The 22,512-nt window shown below is 39.1% G+C and overlaps 1 protein-coding gene and 1 long non-coding RNA gene across 3 annotated transcripts in view; one reads left to right on the top strand and one right to left on the bottom strand.

Moving 5' to 3' along the window:
* The window catches only part of LOC122564827 (protein crumbs homolog 2-like), a 182,181-nt gene extending 171,502 nt beyond the window's left edge, over positions 1–10,679 (bottom strand). The window contains exon 1 of the mRNA XM_043720129.2: positions 10,551–10,679. Coding sequence (XP_043576064.2) covers positions 10,551–10,623 — 73 coding nt within the window. The 5' untranslated portion in view covers positions 10,624–10,679. The remainder of the gene's footprint in view (positions 1–10,550) is intronic.
* Positions 10,680–10,944: 265 nt separating this feature from the next.
* Positions 10,945–22,512, top strand: part of LOC122564830 (uncharacterized) — a 39,825-nt gene continuing 28,257 nt past the window's right edge. The window contains exon 1 of one of the 2 annotated variants that reach the window (XR_015760717.1): positions 10,945–11,082. This is a non-coding gene — a long non-coding RNA (uncharacterized LOC122564830). Of the gene's footprint in view, positions 11,097–22,512 lie in introns of both variants that reach the window. The other variant, XR_015760716.1, reaches the window with a different exon arrangement.

The raw sequence follows: 22,512 nt of genomic DNA on the forward strand, positions 1-22,512 counted from the left end.
GATGCTGCCTGACCTGCTGCGCTTTTCCAGCAACACATTTCCAGCTCTGATCTCCAGCATCTGCAGACCTCACTTTCTCCTCAAGAGAATATAATAGCAGCTATGCTTTGCATGAGCATGTGAAACACTGAAACCTACGTGCCAAATTTTGTACAGACACATTCTTGTCTCCACCATAATGCTTGGTTTATAACTTTAAACATTAAACTACTTGGCATAAGTTATAAGTTAATTTGTTCCCTTTGCCCCACTAGCCTCCTATTCAGTTGTTTTGTTCAGAGCCTCAGTAATGAGTTATGTAGGTCAACATAGGGACTGTGCTCCATGTGTCAGGACAGACATTTGCCAGGGGCATTCATTATCACTGAAGTACAGAGGGACTAACAATGCACTTTGATTCCCAAACTCCAACTGTCTGGCTCCCACTTTCCACAGGTTCCATTTCTCCCAGAAGAAAGAAATGAAAGTGATCTTTGCTCTGCATGATGTGCATGTGAGCATTCGGAGTCATCATCGCTCCTGCAGGATGTCTGTAAGGAGGATACAAACAGTTAGAAGATTCAACATATTTGTTTTCTTATTCAATCCAGAGATGTGGGCATTGCTAGCAGGCTAGCATTTATTGTCCCTCCCTAGTTGCCCTTGAGAAGGTAGGGCTGAGCTGTCTTTTTGAACCACTGCAGTCGAACGCTATAGATTTATCCACAATGCCATGAGGGATGGAATTCCAGGATTTTGGCCCAGCAACAGTGAAGAAACAGCAGTATGTTTCCAAGACAGGATGGTGAGTGACTTGGAGGGGAACTTGCAGGGGGTGGTGTGCCCAGGTATAGAATGATGCTGAGGTTATAGAACATAGAAGAATACAGCGCAGTACAGGCCCTTTGGCCCTCGATGTTACGCTGATCCAAGCCCACCTAACCTATACTAACCCACTATCCTCCATATACCTATCCAATGCCCGCTTAAATGCCCATAAAGAGGGAGAGTCCACCACTGCTACTGGCAGGGCATTCCATGAACTTACGACTCGCTGAGTGAAGAACCTACCCCTAACTTCAGTCCTATATCTACCCCCCCTTAATTTAAAGCTATGCCCCCTTGTAATATCCGATTCCATACGCGGGAAAAGGTTCACAATGTCAACCCTATCTAACCCCCTAATCATCTTGTAAACCTCAATCAAGTCACCCCTAAACCTTCTTTTCTCTAATGAAAACAGCTACTGTTTGAAAACAGTATCTGTTGCTCTTGTCCTTTGAGATGGAAGTAGTCATGGGTTTGGAAGATGCTGTCTAAGGATCTTTGGTAAACTTCATTGGTGTAACTTGTAGGTGGTATACACACTGCTGCTACTGAGCGCCCGTGTTGGACGGATTGAATGTTTGTAGATGTGGTGCCAAGCAAGCAGGTTGCTTTGTCCTGGATGGTTTCAAGCTTCTTGAGTGTTATTGGAGCTGCACTCGTCCAGGCAAGTGGGCAGTATTCCATCATATTCCTGACTTGTGCCTCGTGTCTTGTGGATGGTGGAAAGACTTTGGGGATTCAGGAGATGAGTTACTTACCCCAATACTGCTAGCCTCTGACCTGTTCTTGTAACCATTGTATTTATGTTGTTAGTCCGGTTTAGCTTCTGGTCAATGGTAACCTACTGGATGTTAATAGAGGGAGATTCAATGATATTAAAGTCATTGAATGTCAAGGGTGATAGTTAGATTGTCTCTTATTGGAGGGGGTCATTGCCTGACATTTGTGTGATGTGAATGTTACTTGTCACTTTTCAACCTAAAACTAGATTCTTTTCCAGACTTTGTTGCATTTGGATTTGGACTGCTTCAGTATTGAGGAATAGTAAATAGTGCTAAACATTGTGCATTCATCGGTGAACATCCCCACTTCTGATCTTATGATGGAGGGAAGGTCATTATTGAAGCAACTGAAGATGGTTGGACCTAGGACACTACCCTGAGGATGTGCAGTGATGTCCTGGAGCTGAGATGACTGACCTCCTACAACCACAACTATCTATCGAGATGGCAGAGTCCAACCAGCTGAGAGGTTGCTCCCGATTTTCATTGACTCTACTTTTGCCAGGGCCTCTTGATGCTGCACTCAGTCAGATGCAGCCTTAAGGTCAAGACAGTGAGCTCTCAGCTGCTGAGACCTATTCTAGCTCCTTTTCTGTTTTAAGTGTGAACCCTGGCAGACGTGTGAGAGACAGTACCATTAGCAGTGTTACATACTAGCTACAATGGAAGTGACAGATATTGGTCACACAAAGGCTAGAGATTGCCAGCACAATTATTGTGTGTGTGTGTGACAATCCTGTGCAGTGATATGCAGTGGGGGCATGAAGCATTGTGTAAAGAGTTGTACATAGCCTGGTGGAGCATAACCAATCATGCATTCTCTTGTAGCACTGGAGCCAGATTCTCTGAACTGTCCTTGGGCATTTGCGAGATGGTCTATTGTTGCCAGATTTGGGAAATGCACTTCACCTCTCTCTTCGGGAAAGGAGGCATCACTGAACAGTGTTGCTGGTTATAGCCAGGTCTTAGATATCTCCATATTGTGAGGGTGATGAGCAAGGTTGAATGATGCTCCTGGGTTGGAGAGAGTGAATTGTTGTCCGAGTGTCTTGTAAATATTGCCCCTGGTGTTGTAGGCCCAGAATGTCCTGGTGGGATTCAGAGCTTCCTGCCTGCCAACTTCATTTGCTGCTCTACCCTCACACGACCATACATACAGCTGAGAACATTACCGCATGAGGAAACCTGAGCCAAGCCTGTGGGGAAAACCTGTTGCTTTTCAGCCTACCTTTATATGTCTGTCTCAAAAGTAGATTCTGCCCAATATGTCTGCAACTAGAATCTCTCTTCTGGGTTGTTAAAAATAATTAAGTTACTTATTCAAGTATTTTGTTGGGAAAAGCAACCAGTGACTACATCGCTTCCTCACCAAACCTGCTTTATGTCTAGAAGAAACATAATATGAAGAAAACAGCCACTGTTCAAGAACTCAGATGCACAAATACGAATCAATACATCTACTCATGATTTATTATTTATTCCTCAATTTACAACTCTTCAATTTTAGCAATGTAAATCTTCTCTTCCATTATTTCCAGAGATCCTACATCTCCCTATTTTTTACTACTTTGCTAATTACAGTGTGCCTTTGGGTGTCCTTGGATGTGTCATTTCTCTATTCCTGTTCTTCAAGCCTCTTGACCTGTGTAACCATTTAGTCTTCTGTACAAGTACATTCCCATTGCTGCATGCCTTTGTTCCAACACCCAGGATTTCCCAATGTTTCTGCTCCCAGTGAGCAATGTCCTGACTTAGCTGGAATCATTTTACCCACGGAACAATCCAGTGTATAATCTGAAGTATTAACTGGTTTTACACATCATGAGCTTGCTTTCTTAGACAGTTCACATTTTGAAACAGTGTTTTATTTTAAAAATAGGCTGATTGCAACCTCTCGAAAATGATATTTGAAGTCGGTGTGCCAACCCTCTCTATTCATTTCTTCTCATTTTTATGTCCCTCCCTATCAGCCCAAAGTTGGGTTATTTCACTTTACATTATTAGACTGTGGATGTTCTATTCAAATTTGAAAGGTCAGAAGTTTTACAATAAATTTCTTAGCATTTGACATTTCTAATACAGTTTCCTTTTACCCCAAAATGTGTTACCGGTTTAAAAAAATCAAAGCTTGTAAGTGAACTTTGGCTTATTAATAACTGAATGCACATGCATTAGAAAATCATTTCTTTACTGAAAGAAACTGTGCTAATGCATCTCTAGCATTGAGTGGATCTGGAAGACAAAAACACGTGAGAGTGCGAATGGATCACCGTAGCAACCTGTTAGATTCAGAAGTCTGAATTTTATCTTGCTCATGGACTAACATTCCATGCTGCACACACAACCATGGCATGTACAAAAATGTTTCAAGTCTCAACCTGGGACTGCTCATTCTGATGCTACCCCCTCTAACTTAATGCTCCAAAAGGCTAGTGAAAGCTAAAACATCTGATTATTCAAACAAAATAGTTTGCCTGTCAGTGAAAGCCTGGACACCAGGGATTTTCAACAGAGCAAAGGTCTCCACTGTGGAATATTACCCCACCCCCTTACTATGAAGGTGGGAGAACTCAGGGGTTTGATAATTTCTTGATGCAAAACTTGTGATTTCATAAACATTTCACATATTCTAATTAAAGTAGTTCAGTCTCATTGATACCTGCTCTTTCCACTTGCTGATACTATTGTATGATTTGCAAATTTTTCATTTAAAGCTGTATTATGAAAAACATGATTGGTAGTTATATTATCAGACAATTGCTTGATGTGCTTGGCATTCCACTTTAAAAAGTATACGCTTTTCATATAACTGGCAGGTATTGTCTTGTCACACAATCGTGAGACTTCAGAAAAATCATTAACAAAGAGGAGGATGCAGATCTCTGCCTTGCACTGACAGTAGTCTGTTATTTATAGTGAAAATAGATCAGTTTTGATATATAGAGTTCTCATTGCCTCCCTTATGATAAATTGCCTGATTCCACTCCTTTATTTGGAAATTGATGGAGTTAAAACAGTTCCTTTAACAACTTTTAACAAACAGACATTTTGAGAAATTATTCAGATATAGAAAGCTTCCATAAGTACCTTCTTACATACCATCCTCACAGTTACACCTCTATGGAGAATATGATAAGAGACCCCACCCCATTTAGATTGTTCTGAGATCTCTTTGGCTGTGTTCTAATGTGCCCCATTATTTTGTAATGTCATATACAGGGCCCAATGTTAAATGATCTTGTAATCTAATATTATGGAAGAGAGTGGCATTGCTGATGATTTAACCAATGAGTAAGAATGAGCTGATGAGTATTACTCACTTCAATCACCAGTAACTGTAGACATGTACAATGCTGGCCACAATACACAGAATAGACAAAAAGAATCCAGCCTGTACAGAGCTCGACACAATACACTCAGATCAAACTTTGATGATTATTATTTTTCTGCATTGATTCATCCTTATTTATAATGTAAAAATGTTACAGAAAATTAAGTAAACTTTCATAAACTAAAACCAATAAATAGAGTGAAAATATTGCAGATGCTGGAAATCTGAAATAAAACCTGAAAGTGCTGAAGAATATCAGCCAGTCTGTGGAGAGAGAAGCAGAGTTAATATTTCAAGTCCAATATTGACCCTTTGGAACTTTGGTGTTCAAAAGAAGAGTCACATTGGGTCTGTTTCTCTCTATCAGACCTGCTGAGGTTCTCCAGCATTGTCTATTTCTGGAGCCAATATATGCCTCATCCCCTGACAGTCTCCAGCCAAATATGTCTTTGTCTCTCACAATCTCAACCTAATATGGATCTGAATTTTTCTGATAATCTAGCGTCAATTTCTGCCTTATTCACTGGCTTACCAATCATCATGTACCTGACTCCCTCATGATCTAGAGTGATGTTGATTTGGTAATCTAGAACAGTTATGCGCCTGAATCCCTGATGATCGTGTTTCAGGATATCTTAATTCGGAGGTAATGTAGAGCAAGGACATGTTATTCTGACAATTAGGAGTTGACATGATTCTGGCTTTCTGAAAGTCTAAAGGCAGTTTATGAAGAACCCTACGATATTACACATTTGATCCCTGGAACCTAGAGGTGGTGTATTGGCTTGGTTCAGTATATCTTTACATCCTTGCTGGTTTCAATGTAGCCATGTTTTGGAAAATATGAACATTGATTTAGAAAATCTCCTTTTATCTTCTCCTGCTGAACACTCTCTGCTCATTCCTGAAGAAGGGCCTGTGCCCGAAACATCGAATCTCCTGTTCCCTGGATGCTGCCTGACCTGCTGTGCTGTTCCAGCAATAAAGTTTCAACTTAGAAAATCATATCCCACACATTACATCAGCTAATCTAAAACTCATTTAGCTGAGTCACTGTCCTCAACCAACCAGCACCAAGGCACTCTTCAGTGATGCTCATTGGGTTCTGGTTTGTACTCCTTGGTCTGAGACAAGTTATAGCATTATTGCCCATGTCTGAAATGAATTATCTCTGAACAGAAGGATGATCAGATTTGTGATCCTCCTGCTCTCAGTATAAGTCTGAATAGTTCACTTACTGAAACCAAAGGAGAGAGAAATGTAATAATAGAGGGAGCTGTTAAAAATGTGAACATGTGAAACATAAAAATGTGAAAAATGTTTAATAGAAGACATTTTCAGTTTAATCATGAATCTGGATTCTTTCATGGAGCTCTCCTCTAAGTGGAGAGTTGTGGATAATCCTCAGCCATAGGAAAACACTGGAACTTGCTCCACCTGAAAAAGCTCTCATGTCAGAAGTGAATGATCAATGGTGAAAATGAATTAGTATAGCTTACAAAGTGACTACTTAAACAAAAATACTTGGCAGAAATAGATTAATTTCTCTCTCTGTGTAGTGACTTTCTCAAGTATCCTTTTCGTCTTCTTTCATTTCTGCTTCACTGTGAAGGACCAAACTATTCTGAAAATCAACATGTCTATTGCTGTTACCAAGTGTAATTATGGACACAAATGCTCCACCACACTCAAAATATTCTGCACTGTATCTGTACTTCTATTTAACATTCATTAGCAGCAGTGTGTTCTATCTATAAGATGCACTGCAGAAATTTGCCAAGGATCCTTAGATAGCTCCTTCCAAACCCATGACTACTTGCAACTTGAAGGACAAGGGCAGCAGATTCCCAGCAGAGAACACCACCAGCAGCAGATTCCCTTCAAGCCACTTCCCATCCTGACCTGGAATTCCTTCAGTGTCCTTGGTCACTGGAATTCCATCCCTATCGGCATTGTGGGTCCACCTTCAGCCATGGACTGCAGTAGTTCAAGAAAGCAGCTCACTACCACCTTCTCAAAGGCAACAAGGGATAGGCAATAGATGCCAGTCCAGCCAGTGATGCCCACATTCCATGAGTGAATTTAAAAAATGCTGTCCAATTAATTTTAATGCTGTTTCAGAAATCAGTGTGCAAACAAATTCTTGGTGTTTGATAGTTTTGTTTTCTGCAAACTTCTTTAATATTCAGTGATTTTGTAGTGTAAGGATTTAGTAACATATGGAATGTTCCCATCAGGCAGAATTCTGATGCTTTTACTATCGAGCTGGTTGGAGATTTAAACCAGATATTATGCTAAGTTCTCTGCCACATGGTGCAGTAAAGTCAAGGGTGCCATTGAGGACATCTTGTCCTGACTGGAACATTCTCATTTGCCAAACTAGAAATGTATTAATCCAGGGGTGAACTAATGATTCAGTGGGAAAGTACAGGTCGTTCTGATGTAATGTGCATTTTGTGAGCGTGAATTCGCTGTAACATGATTGACAAATTGGGGACATGGTTTCTACAGCGGAAATGGTTTTTACATCACTAGCACTTTAAATGCTTTTTCCAAAGTGCAATTTTTCTATAATGCGGGGTCACACAAGATCGTGTTATAGAAGAATTACCTGTAGTATCATTGAATTTTATTCATAATGTCATCAAAATGGAAATTTTCATTCTAATATCTAATAAAATAAAATTATTTCATATAGTTTCAGTTGTTCTCTCCATTTTTGGGTTCCCTCTCTCATGGATCATTTCCAAAGGACAGATAGATGACCTATTCCAATGTTAGTCATGACTGTTCTGACAACTAGAACAACTTTCAATCAGTGAGAATTAATGTGTCAATGAGCCATATGGCAGGAGACCATTTAAAAGTTCAAAGCCTGTGTTGAGTGAGTGCTAAAAGCTACTAGCAACACTCATTACAGAGATGTAATTGTAAAAACAAATTGCTGTTGCATCACGTAGCTTAAAAATTTCAAATTTCTAAGTGAAGAGATAGTTTTGTTCAGTTATTAATATCTAGTGTTGTAGTTTTCATTCGAATCATTTCCTTCACTTGATAAAATAATGTTTCAGATGTAAAGTGATGAGCTTGAATAAGATCCCATCATCTTCAAATTTCAAAGAGGAACTATTGCTTTATTATCAACCATGGTGTAAATCTAACACCTAGTTTACTTTTTAAAAAGAGATTGTTGCAATGTTTTTAAAAGAATACATAAAATAATGAAGTTCACTCAATTAACAGTGATTACTGTCAACAGAAATCAAGTTCTTTATCTTGAGTAAACAGTGAAAAAAGTTTGAATTCAATAACAACTCTGGAGTTAAGAGTCTAATGAAGACTCTGAAACCATCGCCAACTGTTGGAAAAACCCTATCTGGTAAGCAATGTAAAGAAGGTTCATTTACAGCTTCATTAGAAATTAATATTTGCTCCACACCAAAGAGTTTTGCTTTAAAATGCAAATTTGATTGAGAAATGTAGAAACATTGCTTTCAGAACCCTAGGTGTTCCACAAACAGATAAATTTTTCTAAAGGCTTGGCTAAGTCCATAGGCAATGCTGCTTCCAGTGTCTGTGGAATTAATAAATTCTGAAGACAGGAGCACACAAGAAGCAGAAATCCAATGACACACACTGAAACTCAATTTGGAGTACCAGCCAAACACAGCAGCATTGAAATCCTAACAATCATCTATCAGACATAAAGCACCACAGCTAGCCTGAAAGCAGTTTGAAGTCTTGTGCATTCAGTGTTGGCAAATTCTTCTGTTTCCCATAGCAACAGTTAATTGAAAAACAGTGACGTGGTTTGAGACGAAAGAATAGGAAAGCCCCACTGCATTCTTAGCTAATGAAGCAACCAGGAATATTCAAAGCCATCTTCAAATAATACACTCCTCTCCACCCCTACAGGATAAGTATATTTCTTTTGCACACAACAATTTGTGCATTAAGTAACCGTACAGACCACAAGTGTTCAAGTTCAGAGGACCAAATTTGGCTTTAGTTTGTATGAATGTTGGCAATAGGATCCACATGTTCACTGTAACATACATTTTCAAGAGATAAATATGTTCAAACTGTTGTGAATTACAGAAAAAATAGATATTTGAAATGCTGTTGAATTCAACAGTTGAACAAATTTTATCAACTGTCTTAGACCATGATCAGCCATTTACGGATCCCAAGACAGAGCTCAAATTAGGAGATTTATATACGTCACTGGCCTTGATCTGGGTAGGACCAGCACAGGATCTGCGACATGAACAAATAGAGCTGGTTAAAAGCACAGGCAGAGGTCACAAGAAACAGTCCTAATGGTAACATTCATCTGGCACTGCCATCTGGCCCACTCAATGTCAGAATCATCAACAGCTAACCTTTCAGACAGAAGAAGAAGATTATATTCTTTCAAATGTCATCTGCGGTTTCTGAAACGGTTCCACTGTATCTATAACTTAAAGCCTATAACTTAAAGCCTATAAAGCCTATAACTAATTGATTTCCGACATCATCCACATGCTTCCATTGCAAGTATTTATTAACTTTTTGCAAAATGTTAAGAAGATTAATAAAATTAAAATGGGTGACTTATGACAAATGTAAACTTAAACATCTATATAACTTCAAAATTACACTGAAGAAACCATTCTAATGGGCTAATGAAAAATATCATTTAGAGGAGAAACTTGAATAACAATATAGCTGGATAAACAACTAGATCGAAACCCCTTCCCGACTTTCCTAGTTACCTTCCCTATCATTGATTATTTTACTTAAAGCAATGCAAGAAAAGATTATACCTTTAAGCCCAATGTAATTTCTGAAGTCTTTTGCACTTTTTTTTTAACTGGTAATTCCTTTTTTATGTTTATCTTACAGCCAGAGCCATGTACCCAATGTGACTTTTCTGACTACTTAATTGGGTTTAAAATATTAAACCTAGACATTACTGTTCCTAATGAATTTATATTCCACCGCAAAATAAACAAGTTACTTTTATGACAGTCTGTCTGAACATCTCAATTGAAACACGCACCAGTGTGAACTAATCCTTAATCTCAATATTGAAGGAAACCATGAAATGTGTAGGTATAGGAACAGAGAATTTCCTGTTATCTTGCAGTTTCAAATATAACTGTGACCAACTTGCAATCCATCCAGAAAGCGCAGTGAATTATTATAGTGTAATTATCAAACACTGCTAACTGGTGTAACTATGGTTACTGCAAGAAAATGCCAGTGAACTGCTTTTGTTTCATAGGTTCAGAAGTTAAGCAGCTTAAATCCACTTAAAATTAAATGTAAGTTATGGTAAATAGGACATCAGCCTTGTTTGAAAATCAAATGATCAGATAAAATTCAAAGTTGATTTTCAAATGTAGTTTTTAAGTATTATGTATTACTCCATACAGACAGGCACAGCACAAAGGATTCAGCTCACATGATAACAAAATACGAATAGCTCTCCAACAATCCAGCTTAGTGCTTTGGATATAAAGACCACGTTGATTGAGTTAAGCCAGTCTATTCCTGGCTGCCTCAATAGGCAGTTACTCTGTCAACTAAACTTTAGATCATGGTGTTAGTGAAGAAAGTTTAGTACAAAAGACTGACAGCTAACCTACCCCAAATGAAGAGGAACAGCAGAATCAGCTCAGCAGAGAGCTGAAAATGGGAAGAAGTTCTCTCTACTTCCATGGTTACTGAAGCATGCAGCCTAGAGATTCTGTGTAAAACTATTTGTAGCAGCTCCCACGGTCATCTGCCTCTGCAGCATGTCCTTCGAAAACTGCCTACGAACTGATGAGAAGAACATCACAGGCACTCCATGCTCTGTCACTTCTGTGAACACCAATGATGCTCTGCCCCTGTCCAGTTCTACAAGCTTTACTCAACTCGTTACAGCATGTTGTAATATATGGTCTGGAGTTCTGAACTAGACTGGGCGTGGATTAACTCTGTCTTGATTACTGATGCCTCAACAACTGAATCTCTAAGTATTCTTGTAGCCTTTAACAACAAGAAATCTTCGTAGCACATGGATTCCGAAACCCTCTCGTCTGTGAATCTTTAGAGAATTAATTAATTTAACTGCTCGCCCAGAAGCTAAAGGTGTAACTTCAAAATTGTAATCTTCAACTGATATTTTAAAAAAAGGTACTACCTTGAAGGTAGGATGGTATCACCTAATCCTTTGATATACTGATTATCGAAATAGTCAATTGTTTAGTACAATATTGTTAGATAATGAATCAAACTTTATTCAAGGTTTAAGATGGTAATATTGAAAGCTCCTTTTTTATTATCAGTGAAGGATTTTTTATAAAACAGAGCAGCTCTTCATTTTGGCTTGCTTTTGTTAATTAATTCTTTATATTTATTCATATTTTATAAAGTCAGTCTATATTTTCATCGGACAGTACTTTTGGGAGTTTTTACATTTTTACATCTAGGTTCCTTGTCCTGATTTGCTGGCATTAAGATCAGTGCAAGGCAAAGGGTTAAAGCAACATTTTTGATCTTGACTTTGCCTTGAAATTAATTGTAAATTGAGAGTGTCCTGCCTACTAGTAGTTGTATTGGTTGAGGTTTTTCCCATTATAGCTAGTTATTGGGTTTCTGTGTTGGATAGGACATTTTTGCTGGGATTTTCTGAACTATTTTCCCTGAAAGTTCATTATTGACTATGGTCTATCTGTAACAGTGTGTTTGTGTTGCATGGTGATGGGTGTCATGTGTTGCCTCATGATGGGTGTGATTATGTGTTGCCGAGCAATGGGTGTGTCCATGTATTGCCTCACGATGGACGTGTTGTGCCACGTATTAAAGGTGATATAAATCACATTGGAGAAGTTATTATTTTCAACATTATTACAATAGTATTATGTAGTTTTCTCTAGAACGATGGTGAAAGCTTGCGATCATATGCTCACAGTACTCTGTACTCACAGAGGACACCAAACTGCCACAATATTTATTTTCCTACTCTAGTTAAATATGTGTTTGCTAATTCAATTATCTACTAATTAGTAATCCCACATTAATTTACTCTTTATATAGTGAAAGATTCTACCTACTGAAATGCTATCATGGCAAAAAGGGAATCTTTTAAAAAAAATTATACCCAAAACCACAGGTTCTGACAATGCAGCACTCCCACAGAACTCCAATGAAGTGTCATGTTAGATTTCAATCTCAAATCCTGAACTAGGGTTTGTAACCAGAGGCAATAATCCTATAAATAATTTAAATCTGCACTATGTTTAATGGGATGGGATTGCTTCTGGGTGTGTTGCTGATTGGAATCTGGTTTCAGATCATGATGAGATAGTGTTGTGGTCAGTGTTTGGGCTAGTACTGGGGTGGACAGTTTTGTCAGGTAGGTCAATTGGTCAAAGTGGTTAACAAAACTGATGGGATTGTTAGCTGAGACACAGAGTTAAGAGCAGGGAGATTACTCTGGAATCATATAAAACTTTGGTTAGGCCACAGTATTGAAAAGTGGGGCACTGGAAAAGCACAGCAGGTCAGGCACCATCTGAGGAGCAGGAAAGTCAATGTTTCAGGCAGAAGCGCTTCATCAGGAACATTATTCCTGATGAAGGGCTTATACTCAAAATGTCAACTCTCCTGCTCCTTGGATGCTGCCTGACCAGCTGTGCTTTTCCAGCGCCACACTTTTTGACTTGATTTCCAGCATCTGCAGTCCTCACTTTCTCAAAGGCCACAGTATTGTAAAGTATTGCATGCAGTTCTAAAATCCACATTATAGAAGCGATGTGATGGCACTGGAGGAAATTTATCAGGATATCACGGGTTTCAGAGTTTTATTATGAAGTAAAAATGGATAGACAAGGCTTATTTTCCTTGGAGCAAAGGAAGCTAAGGGGGGGATGTTATTGAGATGTATAAATTTATGAGGATTATAGATAGCAAGGTACTTTTTTCTCATGATGGAGGGATCAATGACTGGGAACATAGATTTAAGGGAAGGGGGCGGGAAGTTAGAGAGATTGAGAGGAAACTTTTTTCACTTTGAAAGTGGTAGGAATCTGGAACTCACTCTCTACAAGGAACAGTGAGGCAGAAATCGTCATGGCATGGTGGCTCAGTAGTTAGCACTGCTGCATCACAGCACCAGGGTTCCAGATTCGATTCCAGCCTCAGGCGACTGTCAGTGTGGAGTTTGCACATTCTCCCTGTGTCTGCGTGGGCTTCCTCCGGGTGCTCCGGTTTCCTCCCACAGTCCAAAGATGTGCAGGTCAGGTGAATTGGCCATGCTAAATTGCCCATTGTATTAGGTGCATTAGTCAGAGGGAAATGGGTTTTGGTGGGTTACTCTTCAGAGGAGAAAGTGAGGTCTGCAGATGCTGGAGATCAGAGATGGAAATGTGTTGCTGGAAAAGCGCAGCAGGTCAGGCAGCATCTAGGGAACAGGAGAATCGACGTTTCGGGCATTAGCCCTTCTTCAGGAGGGTCAGTGTGGACTTGTTGGGCCAAAGGGCCTGTTCCACGCTGTAGGGAATCTAATCTAATTTAAGAAGTATTTAATTTAATTTAAGAATTATTTAAGAAGTATAGCCTTGTGAAGGTGTACAAGGCTATAGGAAATTGAATTAAGATAGTTAGGTGCTGATTTTGACTAGCACAGACTCAATGGCACAAAGGGCCTTTTTCTCTCTGCTGTAAACATCTATGATGCTAGAACTGTTAATTAAATCCAGTTTTACACCAGACAATTCTCAGGATAGTCTTCACAGACCTTTGTCCATCTTACAAGAGATTGGGAGATTTTTCATTATGAAGTGGGAATTGTTTTGCCATTGGAAACCATAAAGATGAAAAATATTGCATTTTTAAGGGAAGATTAATATTGAAAACTAAGGATAATACTGGGAAAAGGGAGAGAGTAGGGCAATGGTATTTTGGATTGCAGTTGTGAAAATGATTCATCAAAGCACTTGTGTGTATGCAATCTACCAAAGTTCTCTTTTTCTGGTGTAAACATCTCTGATTCTATAATTAGCTGCTGTTCCAATCTGAACTGTAGAAAGGACATAAGTAGAATGGTCATTTTTGATCAAATTATTACAAAGTTTCTTTTACACAGTCTGCTACAAACACAATCTCCTGTAAAATTCATTCAGCCCTATCACTTGACAGAACTTTGAGGTCCTGTGCAAGATAAAAGCAAAATCAGACAGCTAGGGATGTAAACATATATCTGAAGTATGAATAAAGATTGGATCAGTTAGGATGATATTCAGTGAATTTAGAAAAATAAGGGAGATCTCATGGAAACCTGCAAAATTCTAACAGATCTAGACGGGGTAAATGCAGGAAGGATGTTCCTGATGACCAGGGAGTCCAGAAGCAAGGGCAACACTTTATGGCCATTCAGGACTGAGATGAGGAAACATTTCTTCGCTGTTGAGTCTTGGAATTCCCTGCATTCATTGTTTTCAAGAAGGAGTTGGATATTGTTTTTAGGGCTAAAAAGGTCAAAAATTATGGGGCCAAAACCAGAACAGGATTGGATGATCAACCATGAGCATATTGAATGACAGAACAGGCTCAAGGGGCCGAATGGCCTACTCCTGCTCCTTTTTTTTATATTCACTCGTGGGGCTTGGGATCTTGGCTGGCCAGCAATTATTGGCCAACCCTAGTTGCCCTTGAGAAGCTGGTGCTGAGCTGCCATCTTAAACTGCTGTAGTCCATCTGCTAGAGGTTGACCCACAATGCCCTTAGAGAGGGAATTCCAGAATTTTGACCCATATATTTCCATGTCAACATTTGAGCACCACAAAAAGAACCGTGAATGTCAAAACCTAAAATAAAAATAATAGTTTCTGGAAATATTTAATATCTGAAGCATTAATGCTTTTTCTCCCTCCCCATGTGCTACTTGGCCTGTTGAGTATTTCCAGCATTTTCTGCATTTATAATTAAAAATTAATACAGTGCCAATATTCTGTCACAAAATCTTATTTTCCTTTTTAGCAAGTGCTGTGGTTAAGAAGGGCAATCTGTGAATAGATTAAAGGTTGACTGACTCACAGAGAGCAATGAATGCATCATGGGTTTTCACCTGATTGGCATGATGTGACGTGTGGAGTCCCACAGGGATCTCTGTTGGGTCCTCAACTTTTTACAATTTCAGTCAATGACTGAGATAAGGGAGCAAAGGTATGGTAGCTAAATTTGCAGATGACACCAAGATTGATAAGAAACTAGTTTGTAAAGGTGACAAAATTTGCAGACTGATATAGATAGGTTGACCGAGGGGCAGAACTCTGGCAGATGGAGTATAATGTTGGCAAATGTGAAGTTATTCACTTTGGCAGGAGGAATGCAAAACCAGAGTATTATTTAAATGAAGAATGACTGTAGAATTCCAAGGTGCTGAGAGATTCATTTGTTCTTGTGTATGAATCACAAAATATTAATATGCAGGTACAAGGAGGTGAATGGGATGTTATCCTTTATTCTGAGAGGAATTAAAGATAGAAGTTAAGATATTATGTTTCAGTTACGTAGGACATAGATGAGACCAAGTCTCAAATACTGAGTGCAATTATAGTCTCCTTACTTAAGGAAGGATGTAACTGCACTGAAGGCAATTCAGAGGTTTATTAGCCTGGAATGAGCAAGTTGTTTTATGAGGATAAGTTGGACAGGCTGGGCTTGATTCACTAGAGTTTAGAAGAGTCAGTTGGGATTGATTTGATTGAAGAGTATGAGATCCTGAATGATCTTGACAAGCTGATTATGGAAAGGATGTTTCCTCCTGTCGGTAATTCCAGAAGTAGGGGCACAGTTTTAAAATTAGGCCTTGCCATTTTTGGACAGAGATTAGGAATTTTTTTTTCTCTCAGAGGTAATACAGCTTTGGAACTCTCTGCCTAAAAAGCTGGTGGAGGTTCTGTGTAACAGAAGCATAACATCTTTACTTTGATCTTTAATTCCTCTCGTAGTAAAGGATAGCATCCCATTAGCTTTTGGTACACGCCATTCCTGCAAACTAATATTTTTAAGTCAGAGGTGGACAGTTTCTGGTTAGGTTAGGAGGTGGACAGGCTCTGGTTAGGTCAGGAAGTGGACAGGTTCTGTTTGGGTCAGGAAGTGGATAGGTTCTGATTAGATCAGGAGGTGGATACATTCTGGTTAGGTCAGGAGATTCAAGGGGCTTTTCGGTAGATAGGAGTGTGAAATTTGAAACACAAACAGATCAGTCATAAGCGTATTGACTGGCAGAGCAGACAGAGCCTGGATGGCCTATTTCTGTTCCTATTTCATATGTTTATAGAGACATGGAGATGTACAGCATGGTTTATATGTTTGTCTGTAAGTGACTCACTCTGTTTGGAAGCTGAATAGTAAAGATTCTGGCTGGCACATCTGGGCCACAGTGTTGTACACTTTTCCCTGTTACTAGTTTTGCATTTAAGAGGCTCCCAACCCAAGGGAAAGGTGTCCCTATACATCTTGTGTCCGTGTCAAAAGAAAAATTGTGTTTGCGCCTGAAAACTAGCTATCTGAATCCAATTGGCTCTTTGTTTCAAAATTCTCAAATTTTAAAGATTTTCATAGTAACCACTGTAAATCTTCAATGTCTAATTTGCAATTTTCAGATTTTGTTATTAATGAAATATTTTTGGAGGGCATAGGGTTAGGGTGAGAGGGGAAAGATATAAAAGAGACCAAAGGGGCAACTTTTTCACCCAGAGGGTGGTATGTGTATGGAATGAGCTGCCAGATGAAGTGGTGGAGGCTGTTACAATTACGACATTTAAAAAGCATCTAGATGGGTATATGAATAGGAAGGGTTTGGAGGGATATGGGCTGGGTGCTGGCAGGTGGGTCTAGATTGGGTTGGGATATCTGGTCGGCATGGACGGGTTGGATGGACGGGTTGGACCGAAGGATCGGTTTCTGTGCGGTACATCTCTATGATTTTATGACTCTATAATTTCCATTTTAAAAGTCATTTCAGTTATGTTTGCACCATTTGCATCCCAGTAGAATAATTCCCTCAGTAAATTTCTATTCTATAGGGAATGATCAATACACTCAGTACGAACAGAATAAAGGGAAATAAACATTAGTCATGAGAAAGCATTGACTTTACTGCTGCCCTAGGACCCTTTTGCACAAAAGTTTGATCAATTCTTTTAATGCCTCATTCTTTGGTTTGGTGTCTAGTTTTGTCTGAACATGCCTCTGAAGCAGTCCATGTCCAAATGCAGCAAAGTCTGGACAATATCTAAGTTTGGGCTGAGATGTTGCAAGTGTGACTCAAGTCACACAAGTGCCAACAATAGCCACCTCTAACAAGAGAGAATTAAACCATCACCCCTTGACATTCGATGACATCAACTATCCTACATTATCAACATCCTGGGGTTTACAATTGACCAGAAACTGAACTAGATTAGCCATATGAATACTGTGGACGTAAGACCTGGTTAGAGGAATCCCACAATGAGTAACTCACCTGCTGACTTCCCAAAGCTTGCCCACCATCTACAAAGCACAAAGAATATGATGGAATACTCCTCATTTGCCTGGATGAGTCCAGCTCCAACAACACTCAAGAAGCTTGGCACTATCCAGGACAAAGCAGTCCACCTGATTGGCACCACATTCACATAATTCATTCCCTCCACCATCAATGGTCAGTTACAGCAGCATGTACCATCTATAAGATGCACAGCAGGAAATTACCAAAGTTCCATGGTTCCAAAGCACAACTTCCATCAAGAAGGACAAGGGCATCAAATACATAGGAACACCACCACCTGCAAGTTCCCCTCCAAACCACTTACCATCCTGTCTTGGAAATATATTATCAATGTCTTGGGTCAAAACCCTTGAAGTGTATCCCAAATGGCAGTTTAGTGGTTCAAGAAGGCAACTCACCACTACCTTCGAAAGGCCAACTAGGGATGGGCAATAAATGCTGGGCAATCAGTGAGACCCATATCCCATCAGTGAATAAAAAATATGTTTGTCCATTTTTCTATATTAATAAATATAAGTTCAATTGATGACGTAACATGCTAAAAGACTCATTCAGGTTACAGTGTTATTAATAAACTTGTGTTACACTTATTATGATTGTATAAGTTATTAAAAACTATCTTCAGTGAAAAAGAATTGTGCAAAATGTCTCTCATCCATGCTACATACAGTAATAAGATTAAATTATTTCCAGCATTTGTTTAATTTAACAGTGAACCATAATAGACAGTACACTGACAAATTATTTGTGTACATATAATTAAGAACAAAGATTTACTGCCAATCTCCATTTAACAGCCCTTAACTTCATTAAAAATAAAAGCATTTGGGAATTAACTTCAGTTTGTCCAATGATGTTAAGTGGCTCAATTCAATGACAACCTATCATTATGTTGTAAAACTATCTGTCATTCATATATAAGCATTCCAGCAGAAATGAATTATGTTTAAAAGTCAAACTTTAGCAAAGATTTAGAATTGATCATATACTTTTGAGTGAAAGAAATGTTTTTGTGCAAATTGCATGGATAGGGTACATCATCAAACAATTTGAGGCTTGGTGTGTGGGAAGGCTGATTACTAAAAATGTCAAGTAGCCCAGCATTCCACTGATAATTCAAATATCCAGCTCCTTGCAGTCAGGTTTCGGAAATTGTCATTACAACAGTAAATGAGAACTGAAAGCATAACTTTGACATTGAATTATAATGCTGGAGGTGTCGACCCGTAGATTCAGAATTCAACTGCACACATCCATTCGGGGTCTCTGCTGAGCTTATGAGAAGGCTGTCCGAGACTGCATGGAAAAGACAGCCTCAACAGAGCAACTGAGCGAACGCTCTTAGATGCTCAAAGCTGTAAGCAAGTATAGTGACAAGTTTCACATGCTGCCTGAGTTTGTGCTCTTGTTCCCACAGAGGGTCAGCTTGGACTTGTGCTTTCATGTTGTAGATAGACAATCAGGTCCAAGGGAAGCCATTTTCAAATGAATATTTCTCTTTTTGTGTCAACAATTATTTGATTTTAGCTTTCTTAAGTCAGTGATGTGTTCAGCTTTCATCGAAAGGAACAGTGCCTTTATAAAATATTAAAAATCACACAACACCAGGTTATAGTCCAACAGGTTTAATTGGAAGCACTAGCGTTTGGAGCGCTGCTCCTTGATCAGCCATCTAGCGCTTCCAATTAAACCTGTTGGACTATAACTTGGTGTTGTGTGATTTTTAACTTTGTGCATCCCAGTCCAACACCGGCATCTCCAAATCATTTATAAAATGTGTTTGGCAAAAGTATATTTTTAGTTAGATAAGCAGAAAGGCTTGTGTTTTTTTGTCATTTTGATTTTCTTTAATGTCTCCTTACAGTTTCTGGAGTTGTTCTTTCCAAAAATGATTAGGTAGTGGTCTTTATGCACCCGAGATCAATTGTAAATCCAGAATCCACTTTTAAATCCATTTCAGGTCACCTTCCAACTATTCCAGCCAGAACAAGTTGGTTTCCAGATAAGGAACACGTTTTGTGGAGGTTTTTTGCTGTAAGAATTAATGCAGGAGCACTTGACTTGCATATATAGAACTGGAAAGAACTTTTTTCACAATTGTGTCAATTTTTTTTCTCACTTTTGCCGGATGATCTCAAATAAAGACACTGATTCTTTTATCCTGTTGACTGATATCAGTTTAACTTTTAGATGAATCTATTTGGGCCAATTTCTGCTTGAAAGTACCATATGCTGCAGGTACAAAGTGAAGTTCATGAGTCAGGTACAAACCCAGTTAAAACAAGAAAATCTCTATGAATGTGATATTCTTCAATCCGATCTTTAGAACTGTTTAAAGCTTTTGAAGACAGATTCTCTTGCTGATGTTCTTTTTATTGTATCGTGTAAAGTATTTCCTGCAAGGTCGTCTTGCCAGTTTCCAGGTTACAATAATTTCTTTCTTTCTCTCTATCCCTTCCTCACAACATAACTATGCCTTTAAAAAAATACTTTCAAAAGTATTAAGAAAATGAGAATACAGTTCTGGAAATATTGATTTTTCTTTTGCTTGGATCTCCTTACTTTCTTAATTTCAGTTCTTGAATTTAAAGTAAATTGCTTAAAATTTTGACTGTAGCTCTAAATTACTAAGGTTGAAGAGATGAGAGGGAGTAAAAAATCTTTCTGTATTTTATGCCTCAGGTTTCTTCCTCAGAATATAAAACTACATTAAGGCAGACAGTGTGGACTTCAGTAAGGCGTTCGACAAGGTTCCCGGTGGGAGACTGGTTAGCAAGGTTAGATCTCACAGAATACAGGGAAAACTAGCTATTTGGGTACAGAACTGGCTCAAAGATAGAAGACAGAGGGTTGTGGTGGAGGGCTGTTTTTCAGACTGGAGGCCTGTGACCAATGGAGTGCCACAAGGATCGGTGCTGTGTCCTCTACTTTTTGCCATTTACATAAATTATTTGGATGCGAGCATAAGAGGTACAGTTAATAAGTTTGCAGATGACACCAAAATTGGAGGTGTAGTGGACAGCAAAGAGAGTTACCTCAGATTACAACAGGATCTGGACCAGATGGGCCAATGGGCTGAGAAGTGGCAGATGGAGTTTAATTCAGATAAATGCAAATTTTGGGAAAGCAAATCTTAGCAGGACTTATACACTTAATGGTAAGGTCCTAAGGAGTGTTGCTGAACAAAGAGACCTTGGAATGCAGGTTCATAGCTCCTTGAAAGCAGAGTCGCAAGTAGATAGGATAGTGAAGAAGGCTTTTGGTATGCTTTCCTTTATTGGTCAGAGTATTGAGTACCGGAGTTGGGAGGTCATGTTGTGGCTGTACAGGACATTAGTTAGGCCACTGTTGGAATATTGTGTGCAATTCTGGTCTCCTTCCTATCGGAAAGATGTTTGAAACTTGAAAGGGTTCAGAAAAGATTTACAAGGATGTTGCCAGGGTTGGAGGATTTGAGCTACAGGGAGAGGCTGAAAAGGCTGGGGCTGTTTTCCCTGAAGCATCGGAGGCTGAGGGATGACCTTATAGAGGTTTACAAAATTATGAGGGGTGTGGATAAGATAAATAAACAAAGTCTTTTCCCTCGGGGTGGGAGAGTCCAAAACAAAAGGGCATAGGGTTAGGGTGAGAGGGGAAAGATATACAAGAGATCTAAGGGGCAATTTCTTCACACAGAGGGTGGTACATGTATGGAATGAGCCGCCAAAGGAAGTGGTGGAGGCTGGTACAATTGCAACATTTAAAAGGCATTTGGATGTGTATATGAATAAGAAGGGTTTGGAGGGATATGGGCCGGGTGCTGGCAGGTGGGACCAGATTGGGTTGGGACATCTGGTCGACATGGACAAGTTGGACCGAAGGGTCTGTTTCCATGCTGTACATCTCTATGACTCTATGACTCTACAGGTTATAGTAATTTACAAATACAATACACAAACTAACAAGTCAGTCAGCACGCACAATTAGAAGAAAGACTGTTTTATTTATGTAGAGAACTTTCGTGCGCATGTTACTTGAAATAATTTTAGGAATGATGCAGATATTATCCTAGACAGGCCTCTGATAACTTCTATCTACCTGTCTTTGCCAGTATATTTGTGAAGAGAAGAATTGGTGTATTTCTGCAGAGGTCTGTTGCATTATGTGTCTGAAAGGGTTAATGGTAAGGACTGCCATAAGCACCACATGCTATGATTATGTCAGACAAACAAATGAATCAGGAACGGAAGTAGATAATTTAACCCCTCCTTCAGATCTTTTCATGTTTCACAAGAGGAAACAAATTTTCCATGTCTGCCTTGTCAAGACCCTTCAGGAGTGTGTACATTTCAATCAAATCGTCCCTCACTCTTTTAAACTCCAGTGGAAATAAGCCCACCTGTTCAAACAATTCTCACAAGACAATTCACTCATTTCAGGTATCATTCTGTACACAGGTTTCAAGATATAGTCTCATCAATGTCCTCTATAACTGAAGCATATCATTGTTACTTTTATGTTCAATTACTTTCAAAATAAAGCATGACATTAGCCTTTTCATTCTGTGCTGTCCCTGCATAGTCATAATTTGTGACGCATGCACCTGAACACTTAAATCCTACTGAACTTTGGAATTCTGCAGTTATTCTCCATTTTGAGTACTACTGTACTTTTTTTATTTTTCATGCCAAAATGAATAGCTTTATATTTCCCCACATCTGTTAGGCTTTTGCCTACTCACTTAACCTACCTATAGCCTTCTGCCACTTCTTCATCTCTTCTTTTTAACATACTTTTCTACCTATCTTGGTGTCATTTGTGAATGTATCTCCCATATCTTTTCACCCCTTCCCTAAATCTTAGATGCAAATTGGAAAAAGATAATGCCCCAACACATGCAGAGATCCCTGTGCAGTTGTCACATCCTGTTGCCAGAACAGAGACCATCTTATGCATATGTTCTATTTTTGGCCAGCCAGCCAATCCTCTATCCATGACAGTATGTTACTCACTATATTGTGAACATTAATTTTCTGCAATAACCTCTGATGTGGCATCTTATGAGATGCCTTCTGAAAATCCAA

Source organism: Chiloscyllium plagiosum, unplaced genomic scaffold (genome assembly GCF_037043375.1).
Source record: "Chiloscyllium plagiosum isolate Xiang-an unplaced genomic scaffold, Cpla_swu_hap1 HiC_scaffold_21, whole genome shotgun sequence".
Taxonomy (NCBI): domain Eukaryota; kingdom Metazoa; phylum Chordata; class Chondrichthyes; order Orectolobiformes; family Hemiscylliidae; genus Chiloscyllium; species Chiloscyllium plagiosum.